This window comes from Palaemon carinicauda, chromosome 7 (genome assembly GCF_036898095.1).
Source record: "Palaemon carinicauda isolate YSFRI2023 chromosome 7, ASM3689809v2, whole genome shotgun sequence".
NCBI classification, from domain to species: Eukaryota; Metazoa; Arthropoda; class Malacostraca; order Decapoda; family Palaemonidae; genus Palaemon; species Palaemon carinicauda.
The window spans coordinates 139,601,381-139,626,380 of NC_090731.1; the positions used below are offsets into that span (position 1 = coordinate 139,601,381).

The 25,000-nt window shown below is 34.1% G+C and overlaps 1 protein-coding gene across 2 annotated transcripts in view; it reads left to right on the forward strand.

The window, feature by feature from the left end:
• LOC137643668 (uncharacterized) overlaps positions 1-25,000 on the forward strand; it is a 53,248-nt gene that overhangs the window by 26,526 nt on the left and 1,722 nt on the right. For both annotated transcript variants that reach the window (XM_068376385.1, XM_068376384.1), the window contains exon 3: positions 21,251-21,372. In XM_068376385.1, coding sequence (XP_068232486.1) covers positions 21,251-21,372 — 122 coding nt within the window. The remainder of the gene's footprint in view (positions 1-21,250; positions 21,373-25,000) is intronic.

Below are 25,000 nucleotides of genomic sequence, written 5' to 3' on the forward strand. Positions count from 1 at the left end.
CGATTTTTGGTAGACATGAGTGCTTGCCAATTTTTTCTGCCACGGCCATTCGCCAAGACAAGGCGTAGTCTGTCTAAATCTGTCAACAGCCGTCTAGTAGCTGCCCACAGATCTGCGATCCCCACCCATGGTTATGGGAACCTCCCATTATCATTTGGATGCGTTAAATAACACTGGAAGTTTCTCGTTGCTGACATCACATTGCCAATCCTCTGCCCAGATTCCCTCTCACATTACCACCTCTTAATTGATGTAGCTCACTGATGGCTAATCAACACAGACTCTTACTCGTCAAGAACTCTTCAACCCAGCCCCTTGGAGCTTGCTTTCCACATCAGCGCCCCAATGGATGCCTACGCCCACGTCCTCACGTAGTTCCCGGAAGTCATCCGTCCAGAACGTCACCAAACACTCATAGTTCCCGCCAAAGACGGTAATTATCACCCTATCAAGACAACGGGGCTCCCAGTATTTGCCATATTAAGGTGTCTGGCACCGTATCATTTAGCAGTCGCCAAAAAAACATTGGCCGAAAATGGAAGAAATGGGACTTTGCTAAAAGGCCTCCAGCCCATGGTCGTCACCCTTACACATCGTCCTGAGAAATGATGACTCCCTGGGTCCGTGTGGAGATTACAGGCGTCAAAAACATGCAGACAGTACCGGATCACTACCCCCTCCCAAACATTGCCGACGTGACCTACTTGCACAAAGCGAAGGTTTTCTCCACACTCGACCTCCTGAAAGGGTATTATCAGGGGCCCATGAACCCAGAAGACATTCCCAAGACCGCTATCATCACCCCTTCGGTACATACACTTTGTATTACTCCTGTTTTGACCTTCGTAATGCTGGGCCACTTTTCAACGTCTCATGGATGGCATCTTAAGGGACTTCCCCTTCTGTGTATGTTACGTGAACGACATACTCGTGTTCTACTTCTCCAAAGAGGAGCACCTCCGTCACCTATGTATTGTGCTCGACCACCCACAACAGAACGGCCTTGTAGTTCGGTACAACAAGTGTACCTTTTGCGCCAACAAAGTACCTTTCTTAGGGCACCTCATCACTCCTGTGCGAGTCCCCCCCCCACCCTCTGAGGAGGTGGCAGCCATTTAGAACTTCACCACGCCCTCGACCGTCAAAGCACTGCAAACCTTCTTGGGCATGATAAACTATTATCACCGTTTCCTGCCAGCCATTGCCACTACTCTTGGCCCCCCCAAAAGACCTGAAGTGGGGTCCCTTTTAAGAAGCAGCCTTCTGCAATGCAATGAATGCCGTATCAACCACTGCTGCTCTCACTTTTCCTGTACAACATGTACCTCTCCTTCTCTCCATCAATCCCGGCGACATCACCATTGATGCAGTACTCGAGCAGGTGGTCAACAGCTCCCCCCCCCGCCCCCCATTGGCCTTCTTCTGTAGAAAACTGTCCAAGGCAGAATCCAACTACTCTACCTTCAACTGCGAATTGCTGACAGCGCACTAGGCTGTCCATCGCTTTCACCACTTTTTGGAAGGTACGCCCTCTGTCATTCAAATGGACCACATGCCTCTGGTGCACGCCTTCACTCAACAGTCCAAAGCCTGGTCCACCCTTCAATGCCGACATCTCTCCAACGTGGCTGAGTACAATTGCACCCTTTAACACCTCCCTGTGAAAATTAATCATCCCGTAGCTGATGTCCTGTCAAGAAATATATCAACCACCATTCATCTGGGATTGGATTACAATGTCTTGTCAGAATTTCAACGAAAAGATCCTGAGTACCAAACATGTAGGACATCCTGCACATCCCTACGTTGAGAAGACATCCCTCTCAACGACTCCAACGCCAACCTCCTCTGTTATGTCAGTACTGGTTGACCTAGACCAAATGCCGATAGGTGTTTGATTTCATTTGTGGCCTTTCACATCCCTCATGCCGATCAACGGCAAAGCTACTGAAGACAAAGTTCCTTTGGCACAACATTACTTAGGATGCTAAGGTTTGGGTCCGCGCCTGTACTTCATGCCAAAATTCAAAAGTACATCGACACACGGATTCAGGAGTGGGCAGTTCTCCTTATACTCAGCGTTGCTTTACCTTCATCAACGTCAGTGTAGACGGGCCCCTACCCACATGACAAGGACAATGTTACCTGTATACCGTCATCAACCGCTCCACTCATTGGCCTGAAGCACTTCACATGGAAACTGCAACGTCCGTCTCTCAGGATGGATAGTGAGATTTGGTATTCCTGAGCATATTGCTTCTGACAGGGGTACCACTTTCCCCTCTCAATTGTAGACATCATTAGCAAATCTCCTGAGAATCACTCTACATCAGACAACCACCTACAACCCTGCTGCAAAGGGAATGGTTGAACATTTTCCTCGCACCCTCAAAGCAGCTTTGATGTCCAGCTGCAAGGACTCCAACTGGTTTACCCAGCTTCTTTGGCTGCTCCTGGGACTAGGGAGCACTCCTAAAGACACCCTAGAAGTCTCGGCAGCTGAAATGGTATATGGCGACCCATTGGTCATCCCTGCCAAATTTTTTCAATCTACAACCTCCCCCGACAATCTTCAGACCCTGCGTCACGTTGCGGAATAATTTCCTCCCTGCCGCCAGACTCACAAGCCCCCAGCTAAGCAACAGATACCGACCGATCTGCACTCAGCAATGCACCTTTCCTTGAGCAACGTCACTAGCAAACCACTCCTTCTACGTGACCTTTCCTTGTGATCCGTGGCACATTGAAAGTATTCTTAATTTACATGCTTGGCAAAAAAGACTAGGTCTCCATTGATTGCCTGAAACTTGTACATATCCTGCCAGATGACCCACCTACAGTACACCTCTCAGGAGCAGGGCACCCTATTCCACATTTATATAGTTTTAAAGGGGGAGACATGTATCGCATGTGTTTCACATACACTCCTATATTGTAATAGTATTTTCTTTTTATTGTATACCTCACTCTACACCTTACTGTTAACAGCACCGGTCTCAGCCTGTCTTTTCATGAATTGATGTGTTTGAATTTTTGTGATCTTCTTCCAATGAAAGTCTTGTATATCAGCCCGTTGTCTATTGAAATAAAGCTAGTTGTATTCACCTCGCTTCTCAGTTACAACTTAAGTGGGCACTCGCACATTAGCTAGAGTTTCTTATACCCTTGCAGTGCAGTAGTTAACCCCTAAAGTGAAGAAGATTTTTTCGGTTATCTCAGTGTTGTCAGGTATATGAAATAAGAGGAGAATGTGTAAGGAATAAACCCTAACTATTCGGTGTATGTGTAGACGAAGAAAAAATGAGTCGTACTCTGACAGGGATCCAACGCAGTCAAGGCCGTTCTGTTGTGGGTGGTCGAGCACAATGCGTAGGTGACGGAGGTGCTCCTCTTTGGAGAAGTAGAACATGAGTATGTCATTCACGTAACATACACAGAAGGGGAGGTCCCTTAAGATGCCATCCATGAGACGTTGAAAAGTGGCCCCAGCATTACGAAGGTCAAAACAGGAGTAATACAAAGTGTAGTACCGAAGGGGTGATGATAGCGGTCTTGGGCCAGTCAAAAGACCCAATAACTCTCCAGCGGTAGCATAGTTCGCAGGGAATTTATTTGATCTTTATATCAAAACCCTTTTATCAGTGATGAAAAAAGAAAATTCAAGAGCGTCATCAAACATTTCAAACAATATCAGATGATCAGTGTGGTATGAAAGACATTAAGTGCTTCAGATATAATGCTCAAAGCCTAACATAGGATATCAGAATAAAAAAAAAATTCAAAAGATTTCATAGGTATTTAAGTTATTGATATGATTCTTTCATCTAAGCGTGATGCAAAATGTATTTTTTAGATATCCATTTATTAAATGACACTAACAGTCAGTTATAGAATACTTGAAAAAGAATAATTTATGAGGTAGCTACTCTTACTTTGAGTGGCATTTTATTTGTTCATATAGAAATGAAATGAAATTGAAAAAAAAAAAAAAACAAGAGTAACTTCAATACACTGATAATTACTAAAAAGGTATAATTAGAGCGTAAGTTAAACAAAACTAATAAGAAAATGTAATTTCAATCGAGTCAATAAAACCTAGGAAGATTCAGTAAATAATTAAGACTAAAATCTATGAAAACGTTTCTACTAGCGCTATAAAAGTTTATTGAGCAACAAAAATGTGCATCTAAAAAGAGATAATGAATTATTCAGTTATAGAACATCAAATAGGTAACTATCATTTCTAAGTAAATTATTTCGTAAAAATCATACCATTGCACAAACACTTTTAGGCATGCCAAGACGTGCGAAAGAGTACACACGAACCAAAATTATTGCAAAATAAATATAAAAGAAATCAAATAAAAATGAGTGAAAAAAGTGAAGAATCATCACAGGCGAGCGCCACGCTGTGATCCATTGAGAACGCTTCTATATTCATTACTGAAACCTTCCGGAGCTCAAAGTAATATGAGAGTTCTATTCAACAAGCAAAAACTTCAATTACAAACGTACTGGAAATCTAAAGAACGGACAATTTCATATAATAATTTATAAAAGTAAAGAAAAACATATAATGTATTCATGTTTAAAAACTCAATCTCTATTTACTGATGATGATAGCGATGAATTTTTTTTTGTCTGTGTCAAAATGGAAAATTTTGAATTTGTTCATAATGACAGATAATTTATTTGACGGACACTTGGCAATCCATCTGTTGGAGAATTGCACAAATGTTGATCAAACGAGTTACTCGTTTGAGCAATATTTCACCGCAAAACAGAGTGAACGTAGATTAATAGTCGTTGAAGATATGTGCTAATAATCAAAACAAGGCCATATCACTGTGATGGCAAATTTGCTTGCTCCATCTAAACAATAGTGAGTGAATGTAATTATACAGTTATGAAACAACAATCCCAGTCATTTAAGTACATACTGAAAATTCAGTCCCCCGTCTGAAGTGCATCATCTCAATGTGCAAGTCGAATTAATTGAAAATAAAGCAAACAGCGACGGTGCATCCTAACACACATACACATTGACAGACACACAAAAACATACCTGCATAATGTATGTATGTATGTATGTATGTATGTGTATATATATATATATATATATATATATATATATATATATATATATATATATATGTGTGTGTGTGTGTGTGTATACATATGTATATATATATATATATATATATATATATATATATATATATATATATATATATATATATATATATATATATATATATGTGTGTGTGTGTGTGTGTGTGTGTGTATGGTATGTATGTTCTAAGAAATTTATATAAATGAATTTCGGATCTTTTTATCTAAGACTATTTACGTACAGTATATCTGCATTTATTTGCAGCACTGAAACTTGTTTTGTACACAAATATTTCTTTGCAGTTTGGTTTTGTTCATGTTAATATAGCGCTAATATTACTATCTATGGAAATCTTTTATTATTGACAATTCTATGTCCTATGTCGTTTATTGATTTATTTTATAACTAATGTAATCTGTCATCAGTATCTCTTACTATTAAATTGCCCTCGTCTAGATCGGGTAGTTGACAAAAGCGTTGTTGGGCTTAAGTAAAGGTTTCTCTTTTCTTTGATGAGGGCTCAATAAATTTCGTGGTTTGGTTCATTGTTGGTAAATGCCCGAGATACATTGCGAAGAAATTTTGCATTTTTACGTGAAGGCAGTTAATGACGCAGACGACACAAAAATAAATGTACTCATATAAATATATGTATACACACGTGTTTTATATATATATATATATATATATATATATATATATATATATATATATATATATATATATATATATATATATATACATATATATATATGTGTGTGTGTGTGTGTAAACTTTCCTTTTAGCCTCTATTCTGGAAACAAAGATATCATAAATAATATCCTCAGGTTCCATTCAAATATATTTTCTAAAACATTCGCTTCAATTTTATAGTTACTAAAATTTATGAAAAATCAGTATATACCGATGGTTTCAAATGTCAATCGTTCATTTGCATCTGTTCAAGTTACGAACCAGAAAAAAGCAACGGCTGTTTTGAGATTTTATCAAACCTTTATTCAGTCTTGGCGCTGGTTCTAGTTCGTACACAACCACCTCAATATAATGTCTTTCGGTCGTAGCAAACCTGAAGATTACAAAATTAGATACGGTTAGTCTTAAAATATTACCGAGCGTTGCCTGTGATGTATGCTAACATACTAGTGTACCCGAATCGTCAAAAATGACGTCTAATTATTTAGATAGATATCTACGCTCACACAGATTCAACTCTTCCAACCCTCTCCCCCTTTTCTAATTGCAACCCGCTGGTTCGGCAATTGGTAGAGTCTGTGGTTTCCAAGTGTACCTTTTGGGGTAACCCACTCTGAATAGGGTATGAATACTCCCTCTCCCCCTGAAGGGAGATTTACATAATACCTTACTTCACTTCGCAGAGATATAGTGGATAGTCATTTTATTTAAAACATAACCGTTTGGAGTACCATTAGCCAATTTTATTAACAAAATGTTCTTAATATGTTTTTTTTGTTTAAATATACAACAAAACATTTTTGAAAACCCTGATTTTTTATTCGTACCCAAGCTTGTTTAGTGAATATGTCTTCCTTGATCCAAGAAAAGCAGGGAGTCGCCCAGAACGTGACCTAACTCTAGTCCCGAGGAAATGTCATTTTCCTGGAAGTTCCGACCAGATGCAAGGAGAATTAACGGACCGTTCCTCTTCACGCTATTTCGTTTTCTGCTTCGCTGGAATGGCGAAGGAAAAGCATGGTTGGTTTGCTTTACTTTTGGCACACGCGTCGTTATTCACATTTCTTGAAATAAAGAGGGTTTTTTTTTTTTTTTATCTTTACATCCATAGTTGAGATACTACCGCTAGAGATATGGGGTCTTTTGACTGGCCAGACAGTGGTACACTGGATCCTACTCTCTGGTTACGGTTCATTTTTCCTTTGCCAATCACACACGCACCGACCAGTCTGACCTATTCTTTACACATTCTCCTCTGTCCTCATACACATGACAACACTGAGATTACCAAACAATTCTCTTACGGGACTGTAATTGTTTAGATGCCCCTATTCTTTTTGTAAGGGTAGAAGAGACTTTTTAGCTATGGTAAGCAGCTCTTCTAGGAGAAGGACACTCTAAAATCAAACCCTTATTCTCTAATCTTGGGTAGTGCCATAGCCTTTGTACCATGGTCTTCCACTGTCTTGCGTTAGAGTTCTCTTGCTGAGGGTACACTCGGGCACACTATTCTATTTTATTTCTCTTCCTCTTCTTTTGTTAAAGTTTTTATAGTTTACATAGGAGATATTTGTCTTAATCTTGTTGCTTTTCTGAAAATATTTTAATTTTCTTTGTTTCCTTTCCTCAGTGAGCTATTTTCCCTGTTAGAGGCCCTGGGCTTATGGACTTCTGCTTTTCCAACTACTGTTGTAGCTTATCAAATAATAATAATAATAATAATAATAATAATAATAATAACCAAAATGAATATTCGAAATTTAATTGTTGGCGCGAGAAAGTAATTGTGACTGAGTTCTTATAGTTCTAAATACCGAAAATTGGTATGCTAAAAGAAAGAGATAAAACTATTCCCAAATAAATACACCATCTCATATGGCTCATGTATATCTCTCTTGACATGTCATTACAATACAATGGAAAGCATATTGCCGAGTCCCAGCCATGGAAATATTTTCTTTCATAATATTGTTTAGCATGCTCATCTTCTATTAGTGCTGTAATAAATCAATTGTTATATCTATAATAATCTCAAAGGATAGTAATATGCGTTTCAAATCAAACTAGGAACAACACACATTAACAGACAAGAATCTTTATTAAAATACCTTGGAAACCGTGTTACCATCAACGATAAACGACCAAAGCTTAATGAAAAACCCCAATATCGAGCAAAACCAAGGTCGTTTTGCATCTAATTCTCCACAATAAATCACATAAAACAATACAAACTGGATTTTACTGACTCATATTGTTTGATAAGATCGGAAAAAGTTCAATGATAAAAGTACACATTTTCTATATGAATTTGTTCTCTTACATCAAAAGAAAATCCACCGCATGGAATGAAGAAATATAGTAGAAAGATAAAAATCTACAAGGGTGAGAGATCAATTACGAAATTTATATAAATGAAAATGTAATTTGAAGGGTTAAAACAGTGTATGGTCATTTTAGACATTATATTCAATGAAAAATAAAAACTTTGGGGTATAAGTATTCCTATCAAAACTGATAACGAATTACAACGGGAAACATATTGGGTATAACATAAACAAAATGGAAGTTTAAACGTTTTACATATGAATATATATTCTGAAAAAAAAAACCAAAGTTGAAATAATCAGGATTGATATGCATGAATAAATATATGGAAAAAAAAAACTATAGAAAAAGACAAAAGTTGATAGGTTCAATTATTGTAATTGAGTAAAGCTCGAGATTTCGTGAAAACACGCCAAACTATATCCTGCAAAGGCCAACAAACGAAGAATTTATATTATATGATCAGAGAATACTGTAAGCAATTAGAATTTTGTTCTCAAAATTTAATGATAAAATAATGGAGATAATGTTGCATAAACGGTAAAATGTAAAACGTACGATTTAATTACAGAATATATCTAAAGATGAGGTACAACAAACACATCTCAGAAAAGCATTAGCATGTATGTGTAAAAAGCGTTGAAGGGCGTTAATAACGATCTAGAAATAACATTGAATATTAAATATTACATCTAAAATGTGTATTATAAACACTAGGAGGATAAGATTATGAAATTATAAACATTCATAGAATGGAAATGCTTGTAACTCCAAAGTTGAAGATCCTGCAATATATTCTAAAATGAAAAAATGAAAAGCTTTCGCTTAAATACACTTAATACTATTCAATTAACTACTGTTTACTCAAAATTCCTTAGGAAAAAATTAATAATTTTTAGAAAAGCAAAAAATGGCTATTATGAAGCATATAACTAAAAAAAAAAAAAAACCTAGGTTAAAATATTTCGTTTTAAGATCTGGGACAAAAAAATTCCGTTACAGTAACTACAAGTACAGAGATTAGTAGAATGATGAGTGTTAAAGCGTAGGTTTGTACATCGTAGTGTAGTTCCCACGAAATTCTCCTAATTTACAACAGTTTTCCATGAACATCTTGAATTTCAATCGAATGACGCAACAACGGCCAGCCAAAACTATTTAGAAACTGAATTGGAGAAGCAAACAAGTTACAGCATTCAGTGTTTAGAGCGACCATGTAATCGTATTATCTACACTGTGGTAACGTGTCAAGACGTCCACCGTACACAGTCAACAATTGTTGCGAAGTAATTTCCAGTGACATTGTCTGGCAGCCATTTCTAATCATGTGTGTTTCATTGGATGAAGATATGGGTTTATAAATTGAACCTCCAATGTAACTTTGTTAGTCTACGCACACTCTATATATATATATATTATATATATATATATATATATATATATATATATATATATATATATATATATATATATATATATACACACACATATATATATATATATATATAATTTATATATATATATATATATATATATATATATATATATATATATATATACAGTATATATATATATCATCATCATTATCATCATCATCAACATCATCAGCCGTTGCTAGTCCACTTCAGCACAATGGCTTCAGGCACGTCCTTCTTGTCCATATATTATCTGACATTCTCATTTAATGTCCTGTCCATGTCCATTTCTTCTTCTTACATGTTGCTAGAATATTCTTTACTTTAGATTACTCTCATTTCCATGTTGGTATTTTTCTGTATTTTGGTGTTATTCCCATCATTATTCTTTTCATAGCTCTTTGAGCTGTAATTACTAAGGCATAAGTTAATACTGGTATGACCATCACATTAAATAGTTTTCTTTTTAGAGAAATTGGCATTTCACTTTTCGTAATATCCTTTTCTTTACCAAAAGTTCTCCACCCCATGGTTATCATTCTTTTAATTTAGGTCCCATGTCCTGAGGAAACACTTATCGACTGTACAAGTACGTATATGCATTAACAGTCTCAAGAAGTTTGTTCACAACCCTATTTGCTGTCTGCCTGTATTTTCATTGAACATTATCTTAATTTTACTCCTATTAATTTTCAGTCATACATTCCTGCTTTCTTTATTCAAATCTTCTATCCTCTTTTGCAATTCCTCCCATGCTTCACTAAATAGAAGTATGTCATGTGCAAATCTTAAGCTATTAAAGTGTTCCCCGTTTATAATAATTCCTAAATTTTCCCAATGTTGATTATTAAAAACTTCTTTGGGATTCTCTTACTATCTTTATGTAGTTTTAGGATATATGTACTACCCGTATGGATAACTTAAAAGAGTTCTACCTTAAGATTCATTTATTCATTGTCTTTGAAGGGCTTTCATTATTAACGAAGAGAAGGACTTTCCTTACTACAGAAGTTTTGACAAAATCAAAAGCTTTCTCATAGTCTACAAATGCCATACCTAGCGGTTTGTCATAAAATTGATTTATACATTAGCTGGTTACTTACATGGTTATGGTCAGTTGTTAAATACCCAATTCTAACGCCTGCCTGCTCGCTTGGTTTATTCAAGTCTAGCTGCCATTCTCTATTCGGACCAATATGATCTTGTAAATATTCTATATATCATTAGGAGTAAACTTATTGGGTAGTATTTTTCGGGTCTTTTGCGTCTCTCTTTTTGTGAATTAGTTTAATGATAAATGTTTACAAGCTTTAGAGCATTCTTTCAGACACTGCGTAAAGTTCAGCGAGTTTTATTACTATGAAATCGCCTCCATCTATTACTAAATTAATTGCTAAGCCATCTTCTCCATCTTCTCTGCCTCTTAGCATAGCTTTTAACGCTTTCTTTACTTCTACTGTTACTTTTAGTACCGGCTCAAATGTTTCATCATTTCTATTGGCAATTTTTTTTATATAACTATTACATAGTGTTATATACAAATTCTCTGTCATTTTCATCACTCCTCTTCTGTTGAAAATATTCTAATTTTAACCCTTTAAAGCAAACATCTCCTAATGTCCTGTTCCAAGACTTCTTTTCATCAATTCGATGCTTCCTTACTTTAGTGTTTCCTCAATTTTATTACGATTCTGTTTACGAATTTCTTGGGTTTTTATTTCTTTATATATTATATAGTATGTGAATATACATATATACGTCATTACACATTTAGATCTGTATTTACAAGGCAGAAACTATAAATATTTTCTGTTCAAACTATTAACGATTTTCTCCATGACAACCGATTTTGATGCGGCTGACCCAATTTCAAACGAATGTTCCAGTATACTGCAAATCTACTATTTTCGAGCTCTGACGCATTAAATACACCATCTCTCTGGTTCTTTTGTGTATGGTCGGCTTTGTTTTTATTGCCCATGTCTTGTTATGGCTGGAGGTGTTTTAGCTGAAGTTACCTGGTCTACATCACCTCAAAAAACTGATTTATCTTAGTCTGTTCTCTGCACCATTATGATCTACTTGATATAATGTTTTTTATCTATAATATTCACTTTCATAAACAATTCCTCATGTAATGGTTCCGGAAATGTTGTGTTTTCTCTACTATTCTTTAAGCGTTTTTTTCCGTTTCCCCATCATCCGCATGCATTTATGACGATGATCGATGAAGAGAATTATTTATTTGTATTAGCCTCAAATAAAGGGATTGCCCATGTATGTATTTCTACATATGTATATATGTATATATATATATATATATATATATATATATATATATATATATATACATATATACATATATATACATACATATATATAAATATATATATATATATATATATATATATATATATATATATATATATATATATATATATATATATATATATATATATACACACACACAATAGTTCAATCTATATTCATATCAATTTTACTTAATTTATTAATCTTACGTAAAAAAAGAAATAATGTAAAACTTCCACTTACTGAATAAAATATATGTATATATAAATATATGTGTGTGTGTGTGTGTGTGTGCATAGAGATAGACGAGGGAAGGAAGTTAGCAAAATAGTTCTATATTTTGCAAATACCTACCAAAACGTATGTTAATCCGCAAATAATGTCTTCTTGATCTTTTTTAAATATGAAAGTAATTTTTCAGTTATCATAAACACTTTCCAATTTTGCTTTAAACCATGTTATTTACATAATACTTGTTTTAATCATATTCTTTCTTAGCACGATCTATACAAAATGCTCATGTTCGGATATAAATTATTAAGTAGGTCTTATACAGATAGGTAATCTATTGCTAGTCCCCGTTTAAAAAACTTACATTACGTTCTCGTTTTGAGACGAATATGAAAATTAGATAAATCTAATTACCACTTAGTTATGCAATAAATGTCTAACTCACAAATTCATATAATCGCAGTCACAAAACCAACAAAGATAAATAAATAACCATTATTTTAAAAACATTGGTTCGTCAACAATACGCATATACAAAATAATACAGTACCTCCTATTATCGCAAATAGTTTAATCAATGGCCAAGCAAAGGTTCGGCACCAACTCCTGCTCCGTTTTCACCGATATTCTTCGTTTGCTAGGGATAGTTGGCGTCTTTTCATTTGGTAGCAGTTCTAAAAATAAATCAAGCGAATGTTCTAATCGAAATGAATAAAAAATAATTGTATGATGCAATTATAAAAGGGCGCTTGTAGATTTGAAGCTTACTCTGCTAGTTTAGTCGTTTAGGATATTGCTCCGATATACACTAGTTTGTTGACTAATGATAGTGTGATACACATCTCGAAAATGTTAACAATAAGCATATTCTTTATTTATTCCGATTATGCAATCAGTATAGCACATGCAAAATAATTAGAAATTACTTTTCTATATGAGTGAGAGATGCATTGAAATTGCATATTACCGAGAATAATATAATGCGCACTCGCACTCACTGTAAATTGTAATACGATACAAATAACACTCTAATACTAATATGAGATTTCTAAACTATACTTCTAAGAACAATACTAAGAAGTTTCTATGTCTTCTAAATCTGCTTCCAAAATTTCCCTCTGGAATCACGTCACCTAATCGTAAATTTCTATGTATCATTGTAGAACAGTGCTGAATAGATATCTATCAAACTCAAACTTAACATTTCTATTCATATGCACAGACATTGACGGATCGAAAACCTTATATCTTCAAACAGACCAATCCTGACAGAGGGAAAAATAGGGGAGACGCCCCCCCCCCCCACCCCCGTGTACCCACAAACAAAATATTTTCTTATTTACGATCATCGTAACCCAAAATAAAAAGTTTCCTTTCCCAACTGTTGGTTAAACGTATGTAAATGTAATGGGAATGTATTTTCTTTCCCATCTTTCATGCAGCATCACTAAAAAAGTAAATACTAAATTTCTAGTGGTCACACATTGAATTAATTATTTTATTAATCTTTGTGGACTAATTTACCATACGCATTTCAAATTATTACATTTCTTGTAGCAACATAATGTCCAAATTTTCCTGTAACTACTTAAACAAATAATTATCCAGCTCTTAGTTTTTTCGATCTCGGTACGTTTCGGCGTATTTATCTTTTCATTATTTACGTCTTATCATAAATAATCTAATTATCATCCTCATCCCTTCTGCTCGTGCAAGCACATACTGAAGACAGTTTATTTCCTTGCATTTTTTTAACCACATGTTGTCTAATGTTCCTTTCCTACAATATTATATCTTATATTCGACACACTTTCTCGCTGCAATCCTCTTTTTTTTCATATTTCATCATACCGCATCTCCTCAATTAAATGTAATTTTTTCCTTATCCCACAGGGAATATATTAAATTTATTCCTTTCTTTTAGCAAATTCTGCATATATTCATTATTATCTAAAACGCATTTCCACATTAAAAAGAATAATATTCCTGGCCTAGTTAAAACCACGAAGTGAGTTTGTTATTTTTAGAGTGGAGAGAAGAGGAAAGGGCCTTGGGAAGCAGAATGGAGCTCAGGGGGAACCTGTTGGCGGAAGTCTTCTTTGTTCCTCAACATCCCAAGATCAAGGCTAAGTGGTCGCACTTCACATTCTCTAGAGCAAACTCCCCAAACCGCACACATCCAACCTCTTCCATCCCCCCTCTCCATTACCTCGGTGGTAGGGCTCCCTAACTCTCTCACTTCATACCCTCTCATGAAAAGGACTCCCCATCGCGACACCTTCCCCCCATCCCTTACTCCTTGTCTTATTCTACTCTACATTCAAGTGTTCTTTCATTACACGATCCTAATCTAAATGGGGAAACTAGTGTTGTTACGAAGTGCCTACTTCTAACCAAATCTAGGAGCACGTTGAGTACCTTTAAATACGTTGAGTACCTTATGATGTAATGGGATAAGGTTGTTATATAAAGAACTGAATCATACCACGATCATATCCCCCTTTACGTTAACCTAAGAATTTTATAGGGCGTCTGTTTTGTAGTAAAATAATCAATGAAAACACTTCGTTAAATTGCAGATCAATTTTCAGATGTACGGATATAAGTTCGCATTGCATTTCATAAATGGATTAAAAAGCTTTCATAATAATCAGTATGAATGTAAATAGTATTAACAAGTATTCTGATATCAGATGGATTCCAGTTGGTCATTTAGCATAAGAGAGTATGGTATATCTTATGTAGTGATGAAGAGAAGGAATAATTCAGGAGAAAATTAGAAATACAAACAGAAAGCATTCCAAGTAGTGAACTATTAGTGTTATCTGGAGACAAATAACCATGTGGGTGAGAGTTCTGATGGCTTTGCAGGAATACATGGAGGAAGAGGTTTTGGAAGAAGCCAGGTACGTGAAAGATTGTTAAAATTAGCAGAAGCCACGAATCTAGTAGTCTTGAATACACTGTTTGAGAAAAGGGGAAGTCATCTGGTAACATATAAAAGTGTACAAAATTAGACTAAAATTCAATATGTTTTGGTTAGGAAGAAGGACAAGAAAATCATCATCTATTGTAAGAATATTCCTAAGGAATCAGTTTTAGCTCAACATAAATTAGTGGTGGCAGATTTTAGGTTGAAAGCAGTAGGGAAAAAAATCCCTGGCCAGGAATTGGAGGATCAAAACTAGGAAGCTGAAGTGGAAAGAGCCAGAAAAGAGAGATATATAAGTGAAATGTCAGAATCACATGAAGAGATAGGGGATGTTATGAAAGAGAATTTGGTAGCAGCACCAGCAGAGGTGTGTGGGAGGACAAGTAGTAAACACCTGAAGACCTTTTCCTCTTCAGGCCAATGTCAATTACATATAATTAAATCAGTGAATGAATTGAATATTATACAGCTGCCTTTGGAATTGTAGTGATTTACGGTATTTATATGAATAGAAACATGAGCTTCTGAGGAAGGGTTATGGACCCTTCGGTAGGAGGAAATCCCCCTTAAATGTTAAATGACCATTTTACACTGAGGCCAACACCAAGCACACAACCATTTTCGCCAGTTTGTTTTATAGTTAGCATATGAAAATAAATTCTGCAATGATCTAGAGTAAAGAAATTGGGGAAAAAATTAGGAATTACTTTTGGATTGAATGACTTGACATGTGGTGCAGAATTATTTGGCACACCCAATAAGGCAAAGGTAAAAACGCAGAATTTGCAGATAAGGGAAGGTTAAAACGTAAATGCTTCTGAGGCACCATGCAGGTGCTATACTAGGTTAGCCTAATGGTAAGACTTGTGGTGTAAGCACCAATCTAAGGATAAATGAAGAAGTGCAAATGTGTTATTTGAAGGATACTACGTAAAAGACAGAGTGAGACTTGGAAATAGTTATAACAATCGTTCAATGCAAAATAATATAGGTGAAGGAGTGATTTAGATAGAATAGAATTTAGAGCCTTGTTATGTTTGAAGTTTATGAAAAGGTAATTCAGATGCAGTAACAGACAAAAGTGTTTGTTTGTTGGTTGGTAAAGAGATCCTGGATAAATAAAAATGTAGTAACATGGAAAGGCAGTTGAAAATGGATGTAATCGTTGTAAATACACATTTTCTAAAAAAAAAAAAAAAAAAAAAAAAAAAAAAAAAAAATCATAGATGTACATGGATAATAGATTACTTGATAGCAGAGTAGATTAAAACGTAACTTGATGTATGTGTTAAAGGGGAAAAAAGTAGCTGGCAGTAAATAATTTCTATTTTATTGAATATACGATTAAGATATGAATGAGAACGTGGTTGTAAATGCAATTAACACACAGGTTTAATCAAGGCTACAGATACGAGAATAACCATAAGGTTAGATTTCTCTTACTTGGCAATTATTAATAATAATAATAATAATAATAATAATAATAATAATATATGAACCATAAAGTTTTTATACATGAATCTGTAAAAGTTATGAATGATATCATAGAGAAAACAAGAAGTATTTGTAGGCATGAGAAGGAAACAATAGGGGATGCAGGAAGAAAAAAAAACTCATAACTTGATGTGATACAGAATAACTGGAGAGTCAATGTTAAAGAGCATTGACGAAAAGTTAAGGAGAAAGCGAAAGCGAAAGCGAACGAATACGGTCCATAATAAGAAATTGATGAAAGTTATAAGTACTTTACTTCAGTATATATATACATATTGTATAACCATATATATATATATATATATATATATATATATATATATATATATATATATATATATATATATGTACACACAAACATTCTTATAATTCATAATCAAACTAATACTGAAGAGCGATATGTGTTTTCTAAAATTTTAAAACTAAGAAATCACTCCCATAAGATTTTAAAGCAGAGGATAAAGATGGTTAATTATATCACAAAACACAACCGTCTTCTATCAATTATTAAAGAAAAAATGTAATCCATAACATATTCCCACTTAGCTAAAAATTCTGTAAACTTATTTTACGACATCAATAAATCTGCGATGCATGTTAAAAACGTATATTTAATAATTTTATTCTAGTTATAACCAATGAATAAATTTTGGGGAAGCCAGAGAGAATATGACAGAATAAATTGATAAAACCTCTAAATCCTGGTAACACAATCTCATATATATATATATATATATATATATATATATATATATATATATATATATATATATATATATATATATATATATACACATTATATATACATATATTCTGAATGAAGTTCTAGAAAAAGATTTAACCGGAATCTCCTTGGAAGTGGGTCCTTCAGACCTCCTTGAGGTCATCCTACGTACAGGTGGAGTACTTGGTGCGGTTTCGAGTACTGTCTCTACACTGAAGGGTTAGAATGAATTCTTCCATTTACACGCTTTCATTTATTTCGTGATGATATCGACATACTTAATTCTATTTATGAATACGCCTCGCTGTAGTTCGTGACTTCTGGTCCTTGTATACAAAACACAAGAAGACGATTGCTTCTCCTTACAAACAAACAAAATAATAATCTGAAATATATAAGTATAAAGAAATAGGAACTGTTGTTATTATTATTATTATTATTATTATTATTATTATTATTATTAATAATTTCAATATAAGAATCTTCCCAGGCAGTGGATGACACCCAAGTAACAGAAGAAAATTACCTCTGCTACATTCATATTTCCATTGCTGAATCGTGGATGAATATACTATCTGGGTTAATTCCACATACCAACACTCGCTGTTTTCTTTCCACTAACCACCCTTCTAAGGCCACAAAATTGCACTGTTGATTTTATCACACAATCATGACATTCTATTTTCTTTACATAATCTCTCAACTTCAATGTCATTAACCCTGAATATTTTTCTTACTAATTGTCGCGTTATATATTTCATCAATTTCTATCTTAGAAAATTTTCTTTTGTTAATATCGTTTTCAGCTTTATTCCCAGGCAAAGACCCCAAAATTTCAATTTCAAATACTTTACCTTTGGCTTCAACAAAATAAAGATGAGAAAGAATGACAAATGACGAGATATAAAAGGTTTTTTATTCCACACAAAAATCAACATTAGAAAATCATAAGGATATAATTTACTTTAAACATAGTAAGTAATAAAACCTATCTCTAGAGAAAAACAATTCACGATTAAACAATAAAACCTAAGCCAACAAAATGGTTTAGGAAGAAAACAAGAAAATATATCATGAACAGTAGCAAGAAAATAAAAAAAAAAAAGGCACCAATTAACTATGAAATAGTTAAATAACGGGGAGCCAGGAGAGAGCACGGATTAACGCAAATTCGGTTACTGATAACGAAGCCAGAGTCAACGGCTCATAAACTGTGTAGATGTTTAGATGTACAACTAAGATACCTATTATGGTGAGTAAATATCACTAATATATTCCATCATTCAAATCAGTTCTTTATATAAACATGCCACAATCACCAATCGTAAAGTTGTTACATATGACTTCAATTATAGTTTTAAAATACTAAAACGATGAGTTGAAAATCCACAATTAATTAAATAGTTAGCGCTGGAGTAAACAACCATAAAACAAACAAGCTCTACTGTGAAAATATAGGACTTCTGCTATTTCTACTTATAACAATTATAAAACTTGGTGAGCGTTGGTTTTCTTCATTTTCACACAGTAGAATTTATTGCCTTCGTCAACAAAGCCCATTTCAGTGACGTGACCGATACAGATGTATGCATTAACCTTACAGAAATATTGGAACATGTGGTTGAACAAAATCCTTGCGTTTCCTAACCTGAAGGATTGTGCAGAATCCATAATTTCCTAAACGCAGTCCAGTACGACCTATCAACACATACAAACATCATTGGCTGGTTATTGAGCCAGTCAAGATAGTACCTCAAAAGGGAGAACATCCATACATCATTGCATAAAATGACAAGTTCACTGTTGTTCCTAATGGTTGCACACTATGAAATATAACACAGTGTCCTTCCCAGAATGGAGATTCTTAGCAACGCGTATTGAGATTGCAAGGGTTCAACAGTACATCTTTTTGGAAAGGTGTGGTAACTAGGATGAAACAAATTGGAAATTTCCAAGCAGTCGACACCTTGTATTTAGGTAAGGATGACTCAGGCTAAGTGCATACCTAGCAACAATAACGGCACACATTCTTAGGGTGCTGTTTCACCACTTACAGACAAGCCATCAAGCCAGTCAGTTTGTAATAAAGGGTATAGCGGCATTTATATTTTATAGACTAATTAAGCTCAGAAGGGGTGGCTTAGGCTTAATTAGGAAAACAGCGAGGGAGAAAATCTACGCATGGAATACAAAAACCACCAAATGCCGTAATTTTGGATTACAGTATAGAAGCCAGGGAGTAGATAGTACTATTATTTGGCAGAGGAAACAAAGGATTATTAGGAAAAAGTTTGGAAAAATTAAAAAACAATAAATTTTCTTAAGAAACTGAGTATTTCTGAAAATCGAGACTAAGTCTAAACATCTTTATAAAGCTCCTTCGCTTTCTTTTACTTTAGAGACTCCACATCTTCACTATTACTATTATTATCATAATTTCTTTACATATTTTCTGTGTTTCTTTCTGCACTACATGATCTTTTCGTCATCGTATGATTCTATCACCCAAAGTCAGAATGCTTTTGAGAAACATTTTCCCACCCACTCTCTAGTCTAATGAAAAATACCACGAATATAAGCGATAAGGAAACTTCCGAAAGAATTCACGTATCCTAAACCTTTCACAAGAATTTAAGGTCCAGAGAAAAATCCCTATTGCCCCAAGAAAAAAATTGTCTGACCCACCATTAGCCAAAAGGTTAAAAAGTCTACTAAAAGTTTCCAAATTTAATGTCCCATTTCAGCAAGAGTTTAAAATTTATCTTTTGAAATCCATTCAAGGATTTTAATGTAAAATGTATTCATTGTTAAGTGGTTCCTATTAGCTAATTACGCTTACCCCTGTCTTTTTAGTTAATAAAAATATGTGTATTACTGTATACATCAGTTTTGAAAGTTTGTTCGTGGTCGGTTGTCTTAATAATAAGATATGTATTTACCTTCCAAATATATAAAGGAACTTTTTATCAATTTATTACATCACCGTAATTAAACTCGTGAGTATCTTTAAGAATTCATGTATAGCGAACTAACAAATGAAAAATGACTGCTTGAATCGTTCTTCTCTTGTTTTTTCTTTCCTTTGCTGCGATAAATAAAAACTAGTAACTGCGGAAGAAGGAAGCGTTGGTAATTGACGTGTTCTTCTGGCTATTATATTCCCGTTATTAAGGTTACACCCGGCTACTATAATCACCTGTCCTCTAAATTAAATGCTGTTATGCAAATTGCCGCTGTTTTTTTCATGACGTTTAACGAGCTCTGTATTACGATGATTTCAAGGTTGCAATGAACGTTTCTTTTCAAGGCAACACTAATAACCAGCTGATAAGTAAAAAATAAAATTTTTGTGACTAACCCTGAAAAGTTTATGTTTTCAAACTTTTTTTTTCTCTTATAATGTAAATTTTTTTCTTATATTTTACAAAAGCCTCATTATACCCATTAACAGGTTGAAATAAATGTCTCTTTTGTCATTTCAGAGTAAATTTTCAATAACTTAAGAAATAACCGGATTATTATAGTAGCATTAACTAAAAATGGGTAACTTTTTTTTGTTGATAATGTATTCAATTTTGTATTATTATTGCAATTCCTTCAATTAAGGGATTTTTCTTGTTTGCTATTCTGAAATGCATGCTAACATTTTTTTCATGTGCCAAGGAAGTTGCGCTAAGCAAATCCTTAGAAGCCATAAACTAATTAATTAATTCAGTGGAGGGCGTAGGAGTCGAGGAAACAGGAAGCAGCTAGTGAATTTTAAGGGAGTCCATGAAATACAGAAAAAATAATCACCCTTGAAATTATAAGTTTGTTGATTCCCGACACCACTAGATTGGATGGTCAAATACTGAAGGTTTGGATGGATACAGAGTCCTTCAACCAAACAGGTTATATCCAGGTTCGATAGGACTATTACCCCACAAAATGACCTCTGATATTGCCTCACATCTATCTTTTAATCTCTTAAAACATCTTTCTTGATTTATCCCTAATTACCCGCTTGTCAACAGATTGGGCTGTTCGCCATGATCTTCATGTTGAGCTCGGTTACAGAAGCCACAATTAGCCAACTCGGAAGTGTATACATCATTACTCCTCAACATTATGAGACAGATCCCTACGCTGCTAAAAGGTAAGATTGCTTTCTGTTCACGTGAAATAAAAGAGCACTTATGAGGTGAAATATCTTGTGATTATTTTTCATCTAAATTTGTAACATTTATCATTTTTCTAGCATATATAGATTTTACTGTTTTGACAAAGTAAGGTGAATTCTAATTATTTATTATAAAAGACAGGTTTTCGAAGAATCTATAGCACCATTGAAATTTTTCCTGAAACAAATGGAAATGAAGGATTATAGCCATTAAAGCTATTATACGAGAAAAGAAAAAGTTCTTTTAGAACAAGCCACAGACACTGAACTTGCCTATCAGTATTATTATCATTATCATTATTACTAGCTAAGCTACAAGTTTAGTTGGAAAAGCAAGATGCTATAAGCCCAAGGGCTCCAACTGGGAAAAATAGCCCAGTGCGGAAAAGAAATAAGGATATAAATAAACGATATAAGTAAAGAAAATTAAAATAAAATATTTTAAAAACATTAACATTAAAATAGATATTTGATATATATACAATAAAAGGACCTATGTAAGCCAGTTCAACATAAAAACATTTGCTGCGAGTTTAAACTTTTGAAGTTCCACTGATTCAACAACCCGATTAGGAAGATCATTCCACAATTTGGTCACAGTTGAAATAATGATGGAGAAGACCTAACTATTAGAATTAACTGCATACCTAGTATTACCAACAGGATGGAACTGTAGGGAAGATCAGAATGTAAAGGATGGTCAGAATTATAAAAAAAAAAAATCTTATGCAACTAATTAAACGATGGTGCCAGAGATTAATATTTAGATCAAAAATAAGAAATGTGTAATAGACCGTAAGTTCCTGTCCAACCAATTAAAATGAGAATAAGCAGCTGGAGACCAGACAGGAAAACAATACTCGAAACAAGGTAAAATGAAAGAATTAAAACACTTCTTCAAAATAGATTGATCACCAAAAATCTGGAAAGACTTTCTCAGTAAGCCAATTTTCTGTGCAACTGAAGAAGAGACAGGCCTAATGTGATTCTCAAAATTAAATTTGCTGTCGAGAATCACACCTAAAATTTTAAAAGAGTCATACAAAGTTAAAGAAACTTTACTAATGCTGAGATCAGGATGTTGAGGAGCCACGGTCCTTGACCTACTTACAATCATACTTTGAGTTTTGTGAGGATTCAACTTCATACCCCATAATTGGCACCAAGCACTAAATTTAGCCAGATCTCTATCAAGGGATTCAGCAACCCCAGATCTACATTCAGGTGATGAAATTGATGCAAAGAGAGTAGCAACATTTGCATATGCAACAAACTTGTTTTCTAGACCAAACCACATGTCATGTGTATATAGTATGAAAAGTAATGGCCCAAGAACACTACCCTGAGGAACACCAGATATCACATTCATATACTCACTAAGGTGCCCATCAACAACAACTATTTGCGATTTATTCTTAGAAATTCAATAATGATGCTAAGAAACGACCCACCCATTCCCAGCTGTTTGAGCGTGAAAACATGGGCCTCATGATTAACACAGTCAAAGGCAGACTAAAATCAAGGCCAATCATACGAATTTCCTGACCATAGGAATATAGCAACGAACTATTCAATGAAATGAAAAAGAGCCGTACGAGAAGTCATTAAAAAAATATCGGCTAATATTTACACATCAAAGTGAGAAAAAAGAAGAGAAAATAGGTACAAAAAATAAGGAAAGCATAGAGTGGTGGAATGCTACCGTAGAGATTCAGACAATATAGAAATCTGAGAACATTAATTAATAGGTCATCTGGTGCTTCAGAATTACACGCATCGACAATTATGCATAATTAAATCATAAATACGAATGTTCAGCTTATCTCATTTTAGCAAAGGTTTGTCTGTTTGCGGGAGGAATCAAATTGATTTTTGATAGAGCGTTATCACCACTTACGACCTACATTTCGGGAAGGACACGAGCTTGATTAAGGTTAAGCCTACTTAAATTACAACAATCCTCAATTGGAATACAGGCTTAGAGTTGCTATTTCTCATCATAGAGAAAATACCAAGTAATTTCTTCCCAATTTGCACATCACGTCAATCTATATTCATATAATAATATATGCAACAAGTTTAACTTCATCTTCGTGAAATATCTCTTCACCGTATCATCATTCCTATTTCATCATAACTTCAATTACTGCAAACGAAAACCAACATATATATATATATATATATATATATATATATATATATATATATATATATATATATATATATATATATATATAGCTTTGGTTACATCACTAAAAGAGCTGCAGTTCATCTTCACCTTTGTGGAATACTTGTAAACACTGTACTGCTCCAAAGAGTTGGATGAGTTTCCATCGTTTAAATCTAATAGCTTATGCAGTCACAAGCACTATTTTATACTCCAAGATCAACCATTCAGGGGATTACATATGGCTCACTGATCTTTGCCTGATAAATTTACCCTTGTAAACCTTCAAGATGTATACTGGATTGAACAACAAACGAGCAATATGCAGTGTGAAAGGCTGAATGCTTCGGAATGCACAAGACAAAATTAATTACGAAAAGTCCTTTAGGACATAAAATGCAGACCTTAAGGTAAAGTACGTAAAGAGAATCGCTATGAGCGGCGGATCTTCAGGTGATCATATATATATATATATATATATATATATATATATATATATATATATATATATATATATATATATATATATATGTATATATATATATATATGATCATATATATATATATATATATATATGTCTTTGTATATATTTATATATAGATGTGTTTTATATACATATAGTTTTGCTTAAGTATTTATATGGATAAGGCTACCGTTATTGATATAAAGAAATTGTATTGAAAGTTAAAACAAGAATTTACCGGTCAGCAGAAAAGATCCTTTTTGGCAGGTGTCTAATGAGGTTTGATCTCCGCCTAGTAAACACCTGATAACAGCTCAGGTAGCTGGAATGGGAGCGGCATTGTTCTATAAGTCTCTATATGTATGTTCGTACGTTTACTGTCCCTATAAAATGTAAAGAAACCTCTCACAATAAATCAGTCCTCTGAAGAAGTATCGCGAAACTAGTGAGGACTTAATCTTATATTTCATATTTTTATCTTCCCTGTGGTTCTTCTGCATCTGAGCATCACGTTTCCCTGTGATTTTTATGCGCATATATATATATATATATATATATATATATATATATATATATATATATATATATATATATATATATATATATATTATATATATACACACATACATACATATATATATATATATATATATATATATATATATATATATATATATATATATATATATATGTGTGTGTGTGTGTGTAGAGAGAGAGAGAGAGAGAGAGAGAGAGAGAGAGAGAGAGAGAGAGAGAGAGAGAGAGAGAGAGAGAGAGAGAATTCAACTTGGTTAATCGTAGCCACCTCTGGTTAATCCTGTGAGATTAGTAAAAAAAGGAACATCTGAGAGAGAGAGAGAGAGAGAGAGAGAGAGAGAGAGAGAGAGAGAGAGAGAGAGAGAGAGAGAGAGAGATAACTCAACTTGTTTAATTGTAGCCACCTCTGGGTAATCCTATGAGATTAGTCAAAAAG